Source organism: Pogona vitticeps, chromosome 3 (assembly GCF_051106095.1).
Source record: "Pogona vitticeps strain Pit_001003342236 chromosome 3, PviZW2.1, whole genome shotgun sequence".
Classification (NCBI taxonomy): domain Eukaryota; kingdom Metazoa; phylum Chordata; class Lepidosauria; order Squamata; family Agamidae; genus Pogona; species Pogona vitticeps.
The window spans coordinates 52,275,275-52,290,088 of record NC_135785.1 but is presented as its reverse complement, the minus strand read 5'-3'; the positions used below and the strand labels follow the sequence as shown (position 1 = coordinate 52,290,088).

The 14,814-nt window shown below is 42.8% G+C and overlaps 1 protein-coding gene across 1 annotated transcript; it reads right to left on the bottom strand.

Annotated features, from left to right (window-relative positions):
- Window positions 1-3,098: 3,098 nt before the first annotated feature.
- On the bottom strand, window positions 3,099-13,315 carry SFRP5 (secreted frizzled related protein 5). Its single transcript, XM_020812044.3, has 3 exons — window positions 12,404-13,315; window positions 8,532-8,609; window positions 3,099-3,879 (listed from the first exon to the last, which is right to left on the bottom strand). Exons 1-3 carry the CDS (start codon window positions 12,924-12,926, stop codon window positions 3,536-3,538), a joined length of 945 nt encoding a protein of 314 aa, XP_020667703.3. The 5' UTR covers window positions 12,927-13,315; the 3' UTR covers window positions 3,099-3,535.
- Between the last annotated feature and the right edge of the window lie 1,499 nt (window positions 13,316-14,814).

Here is a 14,814-nt window from a genome sequence, read left to right as displayed (position 1 = left end):
TCATGTCTGTGAATTGTTTTCACTGCAGGCAATGGCAATCTAAGCATATCAGATGCTCCTAATATCTGAACTAATTCAAAGTATATATTGCTGAGCCTAAATTTTTCAGAAAACATTTTTTTTCTCAGAGAATACTAAGATTTTTAATTTCCTCACATTTTTTAAAAAAATAACACCAGCTTGCAGAATTTTCTCCAATTATTCTCCAGCATTTTTGTTGTGGTGACTGCAGTAAGTTTCTTAGCCTGAGTTATGACAACCCTGATTCTACTCACAGTATCTGTTATCCCACCACCCCCACCCCTGGATTGTTCTGGGATCATGGCTCCCTCGTGGCCAATTGGAGAGATGGTCTTCGAGAGATAAAGGAAGCTCTTGCTGATCTGCCTATCGACCTAAGTGGCTGATACTCCTGCGGCATCAGTAACATTGCCACTGATATCACAAACTACCTTTCTTTGGGTGTTAACCCTTTCCATTGTTACTAAACATTCTCCATTGCTCTGTACTTATTCCAGAACATATTTGGCAGCCTGGATTTTACTCTTGTCACAAATTATATTTTTCCAACCAGGCCCCCAATTAAGGTTTGCTTCTCTTTTGCATCCACACACCCTAAACATTAAAAGAAAAGAAAAAAGAAAAGAATTGGAGATCACATCTTAGGATTCTGCTCAGAAGCAGACTGATGCTAAATGAAATCATATCTCACCACCCTAGTACCAAGGCTTCTTCCTTTCAGGTGTGTAGTTCTTTATCCCGCAGGGAAGGTAGGCAGAACAACTGTTGCCAGAGATGTAAGAATTCTCATGCATGTGTGGGAATCAGGGCCTCCGTACAGACTGTCATGACACCAAATTTATCCATGCAATGACCGCCTGTATGTAATTCAAAAGTTTTGAAGTATATGTTGCAGGTTTGAAAATCCAGGCTGCCAGATATGTTCTGGAATAAGTACAGAGCAATGGAGAATGTTTAGTAACAATGGACTCTTGAGAACTTTTCCTTAGGTGTGTCACTTTTGGGGGAAGTTGCTATAGAAGAGTGACAGGCACTACTTCCACCCATTACTATAGTTGCATAAATGACTGTCTTCATACCTGTGATTATACGTACATGCCTCTGCATAGGTGGCTGTAATCCGAATGAACTACAGCTTGGTATTGCACAGGGGTAAGAGAGTGTTAATAAGCAATTTCAGCCAGATAGACATGGTGAAGTCTGACTTATGGCTGCTGTAGCTGGTTCTATACAGCACACTATGAAAAGGAAGTGATAGAGAAAATCAAAGGGTAGAGGATTCTCTGAGTAGAAAGGACATTATTTTAAAGTTTGCTCACCTACCCACCTCTTTTCCCTAGCAGAGTTTGGCTGTGAATCAGTTCCTATGAAAACCCTTCTGTGTATAAGCCATGATCAGTACTCATAGCATGCTTTGTGTTGGGCATTCTGACCACTGGGAGGATCGATGCAATATTTCTTCCAGAACTAGTTTGCCAGCTGATCTGGGCACTCAGGAAGATGGAATGATGCCAACTGGAGGGGAGCCAGGGAGATATATTTGACCTGTGTATGCCGTCCGACAATCTCGGTTGGTGGCCTGGCATGTGGCATAGTGGACACAGTCACCCAACAGGTCAGTTGGTGGTTTGGCATCCTTGGTGCTGGATGCACAGGGCTGTCCTGCTCTTCTATAAGCAATAGTGTCTTAATGAACTTTGTATAATCACAATATTTCTCCAAACTGTATTGTAGTAAAGGTGGGAGAGAGGATGGATGTGATGGAATTAACAAAGGTCAAGAGGCTGCATATGTTTTCACAGGGTTCTCTGATTTATCAAGCCTCCTTTTGCATCTTACAACTGATTTCTATTGTAGTTTTCGATGGCTTAAAACAACCAGACACTTTTTGGGGCTTCTCTTCCCTGGCTTCTAATTTCTCACTACTTAGTCTGACAAAGAGTTCTGGAAAGCTTGAAATACATTTACAATTGATTATAATAAAGATATTGCCTACTTGTGGACTTTGGATTTTGTTTTATTGTTATGAGTCAACATCTCTCTCTCTTTCTCTTTGTTCATCTAGAAAAACGGCCGCTTTCACATACCCCTACCTCCGAATACCAGTAGTCTCAAAGAATTAAGTATACAAACCACTTGATGTATATTGGTCTGTGAGGTATGATTTAAGCATCTGGAGTAGCAATTGCTTTCTAGGAACAGTTTTAAGCCTCTCAGCTCTGCCCACACTGCTTCAGGGTGCTATAGAATTCTTCCTTGAAATATGTTACACAGTCCTATCCAGCAACCATAACAGTAGGAGTCTATGTGGATGTGTGAGAGAAACAGAGACATCATAATTGTTTGCCTTCCAACAACACGTTATAACTTAATTGCCCAACCCATACTTGATAGGTAAATTGCAGGCTTATGGATTCTGCTCATTACTTTCTGGGACCACAGCTTTCGGGGACAAGCACATTTCAGCATTGTGGGATCTACTCATAGCTGTAAAAGGTTTTTTTTGGGGGGGGGGAGGACACAACAATTCCCAGTATAGCCCAGGCAGCATGACCGCTGGTTATGCTGGTTGGCAAATGCTCATATTAATGGTCCAAGATGCTCATGTTAATGGTTTTCAAGCTGTTTTGTTTTCTATTTTTTACCTTGAAGTCCCAAGGTGTATCATATGGACCTACCTGCCAGAACTATACACTTGGTATTGAAGATTTTATATGGTACCAGGGCTGAAACAGTCTCACCATCCTTCTACACAAAAATCTACCACTGGCTATTCTAAGGTTTCTTCATTTCAGTAACCTAATTGAGGTGAACATTTTTTGGTTGCAGTTGCTAAAAACTGGATTTGCAAACTCTTGCCAATCTACAGCAAGTCACACAAATGTACAGGTTGGGTTATGTCCTACCCACTGGCCTCTGTCTTATGCTGCATGACATGAGAAGATGCTGAGAACAAATGTTGTGGCTAGAGAGGCAAGGAAGGCCAGTGGTGGGGACCTTTGGTCCAGTGAAGTACTTCCTACTTCATAGTTGGTGTCTGCCAGTTTAGAACTGGGCATCTACACTTGGCAAGCAGGTTCAAAATGATCATAAACTTTAATGGCTGAAATGGTCAAAGCATGGATCATCCTGCTCATAATGTTCAGAAATTTGAAGACTCTTCATTAGGAGGAACTAAGAATATTGACCCAGATGTTTCTACTAAAACTCTAGGCAATCCAGGGATTATTGGAAAGAAGATACACTAGGGTGGATGAGTTGTCTCTCACAGCTGGTGAGACTGCTCATAATTTTTTGCCGAAGGTGTGTTGGAGATTTCTGCAAGCTTTTCAAAGCTACATGAAGATCAAAGATGGGCAGAGCAGTTCTGAAAATTTGGAAAAACACAAGAGTTTGTCCTGTAGTGTAAGCCTGCCTGTAGAAGAAAGGTTCTTTATAGTCTAGGAGTGGGGAACTAAAAGTGTAAGGAGTGCCATGCGGAACGGTGAGCAAGGATCTCAGAACAGGTGGGGTCTCAGTGGGGGTCTGCCCCATAGAATAAAGGGTAGTGCATGGAACAGGGATAGGAGAACATAAATTTGACAGCAAATTTCATCTCTTTGTTCTTCTTCTCCCAGCGGTAAATGGCCAAGACCAGCAGTCGCCCACCCACCTTGCGACCCATCACCAGAAAGCTGCCACTGAGGTCATCAAGCTGGGGGCAAGGACAAGAGCCAGCATTCTTCATATGTAGCACCAGCTTCTTGGTATCCTTGCGCTTTAGTGGCCCTACTTTGAGCAGCTTTTTCTTCTTCTGGGCAGCCACCAATCGCCTCTCTCCATTCTCTTTCTTGATCTCTTTGATGCGCATCTTCACCACTGGTTGGGGGAAAGGGAGTAATGGATTTTATTAGTGGCTTACAAAAGGATTTGTGTCAGAAACAGCGTTTAAGGTGGAGGAATTATGACAGACTAGAAGGGTGAAGTTAAAAGGTGGGAAGCTCCAGATTAAGTAATTTCATTTTTATCCCACCCATGTAGTGACAGAGCACTAGTCTTTATAAGGACAGGGGCTGTGGCTGGTTTAACACTATAACTTCCTAAATGGCTCCATTAAAAAATGGAGTCAAAGAGGTAGGAAAGTTTTATTAGGCAGACACTGTCAACCTGATCTGCTGCCTGTAACTGAATGGAGGTGTATTCATTAATCCCTCATTGGCTACCTATTGATTTTGTTTTTCACATGGTAGATTTGTATTTGCCATAGGGCCAAACTACCAGTTATTAAACTGTGAACACCCTGGTTGTCTATAACACCCATAACAGTTTTTCTAATGTTCACAGTAGGTGAAAGCCATCCAGGTTTTCTTCTTGCTCCAAAAAAAGAGGCATGACCAAGACATAATCTGAGCTCACTCCCTAGCCTCACACATGTGGAGGAGGAGGAGGAGAAGAAGACATATGAACAGGGTGGTATGTGCTTAGTAACAACCAGAAACTATTTTCTTGGTCACAGCCACTGTTTAGGTAGAAATTGCAGCCATGTGAATCACTGCAGTTCTGTCTCCTTAGGAAAGTTACTTTTTTTTTTAAAAAAAAATTGGACTTCCTAGAACTTCCCAGTCAGTACTGCCAATGACTGTGCTTGCTGGGAAGATTTGGAAACTTTAGCTCCCCCTCTTCAAGACTTTGCCCATCTCCCCTGTTTACTATCTAGTTCAGCCTTAGGTCTTCTGTGGAAGAGGGATTCTGAGAACAGACTGAGGCACACCATGTGTACGGAAATATCTCTTGTAAACTGCTCTCAGCCTTCCACAAGTCACATAAGAAACTTTTATCATCAGTTCTTTATTATCAAAACCATAACAGGAAATATGGTGTTCCAGGTGGGAAAACCTGCCATTAGTAGGTATGGTTTAGGAGTGAAGGTACCTCAAAATGCCATGTGCAGGGGAGGGGTATCAGGAGATCTAGTTGTCTCGGGTGCTCCCAGAGGCATCTAGTGGGGCCACTGTGAGACATGGGAGGCTGGACTAGATGGGCCCTTGGCCTGATCCAGCATGGCTGTTCTTATGTAAGACCTTGGTGTTGATTTCTGATCCCTTAACCAGACAGGTGTGGCTGGTAACTCCAGCTCTGCACAGACACTGACAATGCTGACTGGCGATCTCTAGGAATTGTAATCCAAAAAGTAATTTTTCTAAGGAGACAGAACTGCAGTGGTTCCCATGAGCCTCTTCCAAGTTGTACTCTGAACTTTAGAGGAGCTATCTAAGTTCCTAATCCCTATTCCTAAAGGGGTTCAAAATTTGGGTAGCTCCTTTAAAATTCACACTAAAACCCAGAGTAGCTTTACTGCCCACCATGACCTTGGAGGCCAGCAGGTCTTTCTCATACTATCAACTGCTCTAATCTTTATGCATTTTGGGAATCAGAAGTAGAAAAGGGCCACCAACCAGGGTGGAAGACATTTTGCTCTAATGGAGGAGCAGCAAGAGGACCTGTCTTTCCATGTCAAGATGCACAGTATCCAAGACATACCAAGTTACAGTGGTGTCTTGACTTAACAACCATCCTGACTTGCAATCAAATCAAGATACAACCAGCTCTGGTTGCAAAATTTTGGTTTGACTTGCAGCTGGAGCTTTGAGATACGATCAGAAAAAAGGTGGGGAAAAAGGCGGGGAATTTAAATGGCTAATGGTTGGTGGCAAAGAGGCTGCTTCTTTGTAGCTCCTTCGCCCTAGCGGTTAGAGAGTGTGCGTTCTGAGAGAGGCTTCAGACTGCCTGGTACTGCTGGAATGGGTTTGTTTGATTCGGGGTGTGTGTGTGTTTATATTTCTGTGCTTTAATGGGTCTTGCAGTGTAGCATTTTCAGTCCCTGTTGGAATGATTTTTTTGTTTTGTTTTGTTTTAGACTCCAAACTCTCTGCCCCCCCATTGTCTTCTCTCTCTGTGTCCTCTCTCTTTTTGTGCCTAAAAGCACAAACCTTTGTCTGAGGGGTCTGTGTACCCCAGTGATGACCATCTTTCTTTCCTCTTTTCCTCATTGTTCTCTTGCTTCCTCCTTTCCTGCTTTTTTTTTAACCTTTAAAAACAGCTGGAACAGATTAATCGCATTACAATGTACAGTATTCCTATGGGAAATGGTGCTTTGAGATGCAACCACCTTGAGTTACAACCATCATCCTGGAACAAATTAAGTTCGCAACTCAAGGCACCACTGTATTTTGGCATAGAAGGCAAACATTCCCAAAAGCACATCTTTCCCTCACTGACAGTAAAAGTGTGATATAATAATCAAACAACTAACAACCACCTCTACTTTAATCAACAACAATACCAACAAAGAAAAACAAAAACTTGAAAATATTGTGGCACCCCTAAGACTAATGAATTTATTTCCTTGTGAATTTTCATTAATTATAATCCACTTTTTCAGACACATGGGATACAGTATCTAGGCTACACATTATATGCACATGTCTGTTGTTGCTGAAATAAACTTTACTTTTGCAGTACCCAAAATCACCTCTGCCTACAGAGGTCAAATATGAAACAGAAGCTTGGATATCCTCTGTGAAAACACAGCTTACTATTTTCAGTTAATGCCTAACTGAGATTACTATTCTAAATATCAAGCTGTCCTAATTCCATTTAGGACTTTATGGCCAAAATCCTGTTGCGCCGGTAAGCAAAAGGCATTAACTTTTAGTGGCAAATGTCCCTAATGTAAGGAATCTCAATAGACATTATTTGTTGTGCACTGAGTTGTGCGACTCAGTATGCCTGAAGAGATTTCTTAAATTATGGCAGTTTGACCGTAAAAGTTACGCCTTTTGTGTAAGAGCGCAACAACCTATTATCTGGGGGCATCTTGTTTAGTTGATGATGATTATGCGTTTTGAAAACTTAAACTTTCTGGTATAGTTTGCAGCAAACATGTTCTACGTTGTCTTAATTGGAGCATCATAGAACTAATTAAACAACTATAAATTTATAATTAGATTTTTTTAAAAAATGGCAGAAGAAATACTGAAGCAACAGTAATAGGTCTAAGTTCAGGCAAACAGGATGGATTTTACCTGCTTTTTGTTGTTCTTTGTTTCTTTTCTTTTCTTTCTTTTTTCTTTTGGTCTTTTTAAACATTCTTTTCTTTCAAGGAGCTAAAGGTTGTGTTATGTGGTTTTTCCATGGGATAGGTTATGCAGAGAGATCTGAATGAGCCAATGGATTGTTTAGACAGCTTTGGCTTTTGGGCAATACATGTGAAGTCACTTAGGGAGCTTGTGGTCAAATGAAAAGTTGATTTTTCATCTCTCCTTGTTCAACACTCTAACCGCTACACTGTTCTCATGTCCCATCAAGTTGCTTCCAGTAGAACTTTAAATATATGTGAATTGTTCAAGGAGTGTTTTACATGCCCCCCCATCCCTGTGTTTCTTCGACCTAATGGGACATTCTGCTACACTACACTGGCATAGAACACTACGGGTATAAAATAAATACAATTATAACATAAATTGAAGTTGGTCACAGGTGCATTCCCCTCAGAAATTCTGTATTGAGGATGTTACGAGCAAGAAACATACTCTCTCGTAGTTTTCAGAGACACATAAGTTGTCAAAGGGCCTCTAATTCTCATAGAATAGGTAAATTCAGAGGACAGGAGTCTTGTCTGCTGCCAATTTATGAACATAGGAAAGTACTTGTGGCGGGATGCCCAAGTCACGCCTGTCTGTCATATAGAGCTCTAGGGCAGGAGCCTATGTCAGGACAGGAGGAGCGGAGTCAGAGGAACAGTTGGAGACTGAGGGAGTGAAAGAAGAGTTCTGAAGTGTTAAGACAAAGATTTGAAAGTTGGTGTGCGTTAGAGAATAGATAAGAGATAAAAATAATAGAAAATAGACAGTCATAAGGTATTATTACAGTGGTTAATGTGAATGAATACAAACAAGCAAACGTTTAATCCTATCCAAGTTTAATGACTGAGCAATAAAAGAACATCTATCACTTCATTTCTGTGATTTACCAATCAAACAATTAATAAACCTGTTATATTTGGCAGCCTGGGTCTAAGAAACATATTTGGTACAGTGTGGATAAAGATCCACTGGTAGCAGCATATAAAGGGAGAAAAATTGCACATTGTGTCCTAAGGTAGACCTGTGTTTGAGGGAAAACAAACAGGGGACACTGGGGGAATGCGACGGTACTCTTCTATACTAACTAGATCAATGTTGCCTACAGGGATTTGGGAGTGTCTTTCCATGCTTTCAGTCAAGTTTTATTCCTCATTTTTTCCTGGAGATGTCAAGAACTGAACCTTGGAGCTTTCACATGCCAAGGACCTGCTTCTGTCACTGAGCTGCACAGGTGTGGATTTAGGACTTTAGGGGTTGAAATCAGTACCTTGACTTAAATCCTAGAAAGGGGCTGGAAACTTGATGGTGACATGTTGGAGTATGGCAGCATTCAGGTGAATGCGATACATTCACAATAGTAGCTGCTGGTTTAGAAGGAGGACTTACCAAAGTCACTGGAACACATCTGCTCCATTATGCCGTCTGCTTTGTGCTCCATCTCACACTGGGTGCAGATCTTGGACACTGTAAGGTGAAAAAACAGTGAGAGAGCTCATCAAATGGCAGGGACAACCTGGGTATCCTTGCCTTTGTTTTTTTTTCTTGTTAACCTCCTTTGACTTGTTGTGAAGTATCCTAAACTAACAGAAGGCTTGGGAGTTTGGTCCACCCAATCAGGAAACCTTAATCTCCACCAGAAAGGCTATCTGGATAAATCTATATTTGGAGCAAAATACTGCTCTCTTTACTGCTTTTTCCTCTAACTCCCAGTTTTCCTTATAATAAGATCTGTTCTTGCTGGAGTTCAATGCATTTCCATTTAATGTTACATTGTTTGGAGTTAAAATTAGTGTACATTAAAGAAATGTGGAGAGCCCCCTGGACTTGCAAAGAGAACAAACCTATCCATTTTGAAGGAAATCAACCCTGAGTACTCACTGGAAGGACAGATCCTGAAGCTGAGGCTCCAATACTTTGGCCATCTCATGAGAAGAGAAGACTCCCTGGAAAATACCCTAATGTTAGGAAAGTGTGAAGGCAAGAGGAGAAGGGGATGACAGAGGACGAGATGGATGGACAGTGTCATCGAAGTTACCAACATGAATTTGACCAAACTCTGGGCGGCAGTGGAAGACGAGAGGGCGTGGCGTGTTCTGGGCCATGGGGTCACGAAGAGTCAGACACGACTTAACGACTAAACAAGAAGAGAAATGTAGAGGGGTGTAGGAAAACTGAGTTGCACTTTCCCTAAACAGTGCCAAAAAACCTTGAGAATAAAAGGTCCTGGATATGGGGAATGATGTGACGTTGTGGCTAGAACCAATGTGAATTAGATGGAAGAAGAGGTTTCTGCTTGACACTTTAGCTATGCTTAGCAGGGCTACTGATTAGAGCCAGGTTGGGGAACAGGTAGCCTCCAGACAAGTTGTGATCCATTTCCATCAACCCTACTAGCATAGCCAGTGTGATGGTTGATAGGAGTCCATCCATATGTAGAGGGCCCTACATTTTCCATCCCTGAATCAGAGCAATTCAGGGTGGTGAAACTGTTCCTTGCCACTGTTGGCTGTGCAATGGAATGCATGAGAACACTGGTTCTCAAATGATAGTTTGGAATTCCCATGTGGAGAGTAGTTTGAATGAATAACATCACTACCCTTTCAACCTTTGGAGAAGATGAAAGAGAAGGGGGAAAAAAGAACAAAAGAAAAACAAAAGAGATGCAAAAGACAGTTCCTTGTCTTTAATAGCTGTGTAGGTAATGCACTTCAGTAGCTTTGCATGGAAATAAAGTCCTGCTGAGGGAACATTTTCATGCTACTCTTAAAGGCACATAAACTCTTTCATCCTTTGTCTCAGATTATCTCAGATATTATAATACATTAATAGCTGGTCCCTTATTTAAGTGTTGGATTAAGCCTTCGAGAATACATTGTTGGATTAAAACTTCTTCCTAGGTATGAGAAACCTGAATTCTGTTACATGAAGACTTTGTTTATTTAGCCCTTGAAACGTACCCTCTGGACATTACTCCAAGGTTTAGACCTCACCCAGTCTAGCAGCAAGCATCATTTGCTCTACAGGTGAGCATGTAGCGATACATGCTCACTTGTGGAGCAGATGATGCTTGCATGTGCATGCAGACAGCCATGTGAGAATCAGAAGGCTATCCATTCATGTGGTCAGGAAAGTGCAAGAATTTCAGCAACCATGAGGAGGAAAAGAAGGGTGAATCCTTGTGTGGTTTGAACAATTAAGCCGCCACCCTCCAAAGAAAGTAGATGGCATCTCTTGACTGCATCCACACAAAACAGGTCCATCTGAAAGCGCTCTAGGTTGTTAATCTAATACTAACATTGAAGGAAAGAACATAAGTAATGCCTTCTTCAAACTATATACAGTACAGATAAAATGCTATTAAAACAAAGTACCAGCTGTTTCTAAGCATCCTGTGCTCATTGGTGGTGGTGATGGTACTGGAGTCTTTTTCTCTCTCTGTGTGGCTGAGAGATCACCACTTGCCTTAGGATTTTAGTTGCTTTTGCCTTCACAGCAATCTGCCAGGTGTCCTCTGGCTTCCTCCCAGCTCTGTCTGACATCCTGAAGACAAGCAGATCAGATGCATGGCTGGACAGGAAGGCAGTTTCTGAACTGGTAGTGCTTGATACTGAAAGTAGTGGCTGGGTAGAAGCAAAGACCAGGAACTTGCTGGGCTCTGGATTTCAGTGCATGTTTAACATATCTGTCTGTGCTGCTATTCATGGCTTCTACCTGTACATACTTCTCCATAAGCAGATTTTCATACACCATAAATCCCTGCCATTCACACTTCCAAAGAAAACAATTCTGCAAAGCCCGCCTTAAACTCCCCACCGTTTGGGGAGTAATATAGTATATTCACCCACCAAGGGTCCTCTTGAATTGCAGAGAGGTCTGATACAAACCTGTCCATATAAAATGGTACTTATCCATCCCAGAATGGAATTCTCGGGTATGTGTATGTACAAAGCAAGGTCCCTATCAGCCCCATTCACCAGGGTAAGGGAGATGAAAGTTATAGCCCAGGAGCATTTAAAGGGTCATCAGCTCCTTGATCGTGCAGTACACCAATCTTTAAGCAAATAGAAGAGCCAGTCGGTCAGACTGAATGGTACAGTAGTTGTAATGCTTAGCTTCACTATAATGAAAAGGAAATTATGGAAATAGGATGAGGAGAGCAGAACTGATGTTTGAAACACGAGGCTATTCCCTAATTTACTAGGAATGAGAAATGAATTTTTTTTTGTCTTGTGACAAACTTCAGCAAAAGCCTGGAAGAAACATTAGAGATATTGCTGACCTTTAAAATCATATGCTATTACCAGATCAGGAATAGTTTCAGATAGGTATGAAATATGAGATCAAACCTGAGTCCAGCTTGTTTATTATGGTGTCTGAGACCTATCCTGCACCATTCCATCAGGTAGTCAAGGACTGAACTATGTCCTTGATTGCCAGGAAATCTTTTCTACCTTTTGAAATACTCAGAAAGCAGCAGATTACTGTATTAACTAGAGCATGGGAAAGTGACTTTTTTGGACTACAGTTTTCAGAATCCACCACTTGGCTGATGTGCTTTAATGCTGAATGAAGCTGTCCTACTTTGGGCACATCTTGAGAAGCCAAGGTTCTCTGGAAAAGACAATAATGCTGGGAAAATTGAAAGGCAGCAGGAAAAGAGGAAGACCAAATACAAGACGGACTGACTCTCTAAAGGAAGCCACAGACTTGAGTTTACAAGAGCTGAGCAGGGCAGCTGAGGACAGGACATTGTAGAGATTGCTCCTTCATCGGGTCACCATAAGTCAGAGGTGACTTAATGGCATATCACAACAACAACAACATCCAGTCAGTTCACCTCATCCAAAACCCCACTTCCTAAAGTGGCTAACCAAATACCCTTGAAAGTCTACGAGTAGGACACAAAGATTACATTTCCAGTAATTGAACCCCAACATCTATCTTCATTCAAACCAATCATATCAGACTACAGATCCCAGAACCCACTGGCTGGGGGGGGGGCATGCTGGCTGTGGAACTCTGACAGTGGTGGTCCAAAAATATGATTTATATAAGCTCAGCTGCTGAGCACCACTTTGAGCCAGATGGAATGAGGGTCTGAGCCCAGTTTGAAACATGCACGATTGCCTCTCTGGCTCTGAGACCCGAAGTCTGATCCTGGGAGGGTGAATATTACCTCTCCCAAGGATGGCTCTAAGAATAATCCCTTAGCTTGGTTCTATCCTCTTTCCCTTCCCGCTCCCGTCTCCCAGCGTTACCTGGTGGCTGTGTAGCCTGGCTGTTTCCAAATTGCACAGTGATGCACAGGTCATTGTCAAAGGGAAACTTGTTGCAGTTGAGCATCTCAGGCCAGGGGAAGCCATAGGATTCCATGACAGGAGCACAGGAGTCCCGCACCACCTCGCATAACGACCGGCACGGATAGATGGGCCGGTCGAGACAGACTGGTGCAAAAAGTGAGCAGAGGAAAACCTGTGTGTCTGAGTGACATCGCTTGGCCAAGAGGGGCACCCAGCTGCTGGCTTGCTGCTTGACCTCAGCCATGGATTCATGCTCCAGGAGGTTAGGGAGGCGCATGCGCTTGTATCCCACATTGTGGCAGAGCTGCAGGTCAGTTGGGATGTCCACACACTGTGGCTGCTTGGTATAGAAACGCCCATGCTGGAAGCTGTCTGAAGGCCAGCTGTAGTAATCGTACTCCTGACTCACGGACAGTGCCCAGCCTTGCACCAGAACCAGCAGTGTGGCACCCAGGGCATGCTGCTGGCAAGGTGACATCATGGCTCACAGACACTCCCCTCTGTGGTGTCTCTGCCGCAGAAGGTGGTGGTGGTGGTGGTGGGCACGTGGGACTGAGTTGCCCACAAATGCCGACAGGAGCCAAGCTGAATGAGGAAGCCAAGCCAAACTCAACACCTGACCCTTGAAACCGATGTGCCTCAGCTTAGGAAAGCAAACCTGTTCTCTCCAGGGCTGCTGTGTTTCTGCCTGGCACTATTGATGGGATGGAATGAGCTGAAGCTAGATGAAGTTAAAAGTCTCTGCTCCTCTGAGCTGTTTAGCACCACCCCCTCCAGGCTTCCAAGGCAGCCTCTTGGGGGGAGCCAGCAGCCAATCTTGACCAGGCACGCTCCCCCCTCCCAAGACTGAGTTGGGAGCTACCCATGAGGATCTCCCCACCTCCCACTCTGGGCTGCGCCTCCAGCCCTCTCCTTCTCCCCTTCCCCCTGCCTTTCCTGCTTTCTCTTTCTACAGTCAAAGTTTTTTCCTTGCTTCCTTTATTGGTCTGTTCCCATTTTTTGTGTGCACACAGACACTGGGGGGGTCAACTGGTCTTAACAGAAGGCTTAGAAGAATAAGTTTGGGAAGTAGATTTCAGGAGGGAAGCATTTTATCTGCCCTCCGGCTGTATCTTGGGCGTGCTATTAAAATCTGCTTTTGATTGTGGCAGACTCTGTTTATGAAGGAAATTAATTATCATTTTTTTCCTTCAGGTGTGAAAATACCAGTGGTCAAGACTGAGAAACAGATTTGCAAAACCTGTCCATTGAATTCAGTCGACTTTCTGATGTGTGGTGAATGCCTAATTCATAGTTTAAATATTGAAATATAATATTCTAACTGTTTGATATGTAAGTTGCAATGAAGGGTGTGGGGGGTAGACAAGCTGGCACCCAGCAATACCCACCCTTCCCTTTTGCATCAAAACCAGTATTGCTTACAATGGGTAAATATCCAGAAAGAAATCTAAGTTTGCCACTGGGAGTGGTAGATGGGAATTGGAATTTGGAAAAATGTCTTTCTTGGATTGTTGCACACAGAATCCCTCAGCCAGCATGACTATCCACGCTGGTCAGGGGATTCTGGGATCTATAGTCTAAAAACGGAAACTTTCCAAGGAGCTCCACTTAGATTGTTTTCAGTGTCACTCTATTACCACTTGACGAGATCTTAGATGGAAGGAGTATTTGTGGAGTGGCACTGTGGAAAGAAAAGGTACTTTCTTTATTGCTGTGCTGTATGGAAGTACCCGACTGGAAAGCAGACCCTCCAGGACAAGTGAAAAGGGGCACAGAGCAAAACAACGTGACATTGGAAAGGCCAGTGCTAGCTATCAGATGAAAAGTATATAAATGGTGGTTGTGGGTTTTTCAGGCTCTTTACAAAGCTTTCGCGAATAGTATGTAAATGCTTCAGATAAATCTGGCCAGATCTAATGGTCATGGGGATTGGAATATAGCTAGCAAAGTGGAGATGTGAGTAGAGGGAAGGCCCCAAACCAAAAATACACTGTGATAGCAGTGATTCCAGAACAGATGAATCAGTTAGAGTTACTGAGTAGTACTGCCTAGCTAGGAGTAGTCAAGGCACAGGACAACATTTGCTGTTTTTAAGATAAAAATAATACAGAGCATATATAATAAGTGCTTTCTATTTGGGACAAGTCAAGGATTCTGATTGTGTATCAGCGATCCTGCAGGCTAAGCAGCTGAGCAGGCCTAAGTCAGATGGATGAGGTTTATGATCTTTGAATGTTTTCAGTCTCCTTTTTAAGAAGTGGGATGAATAGGCTACTATGATTATCCATAGCCTGTCCTGGTGTTTGAAGATCTGTGGAATGGGAGTGGCAGTGGTAGCTCCTTTGTTCTGAATGGGTAATAATTTTTAA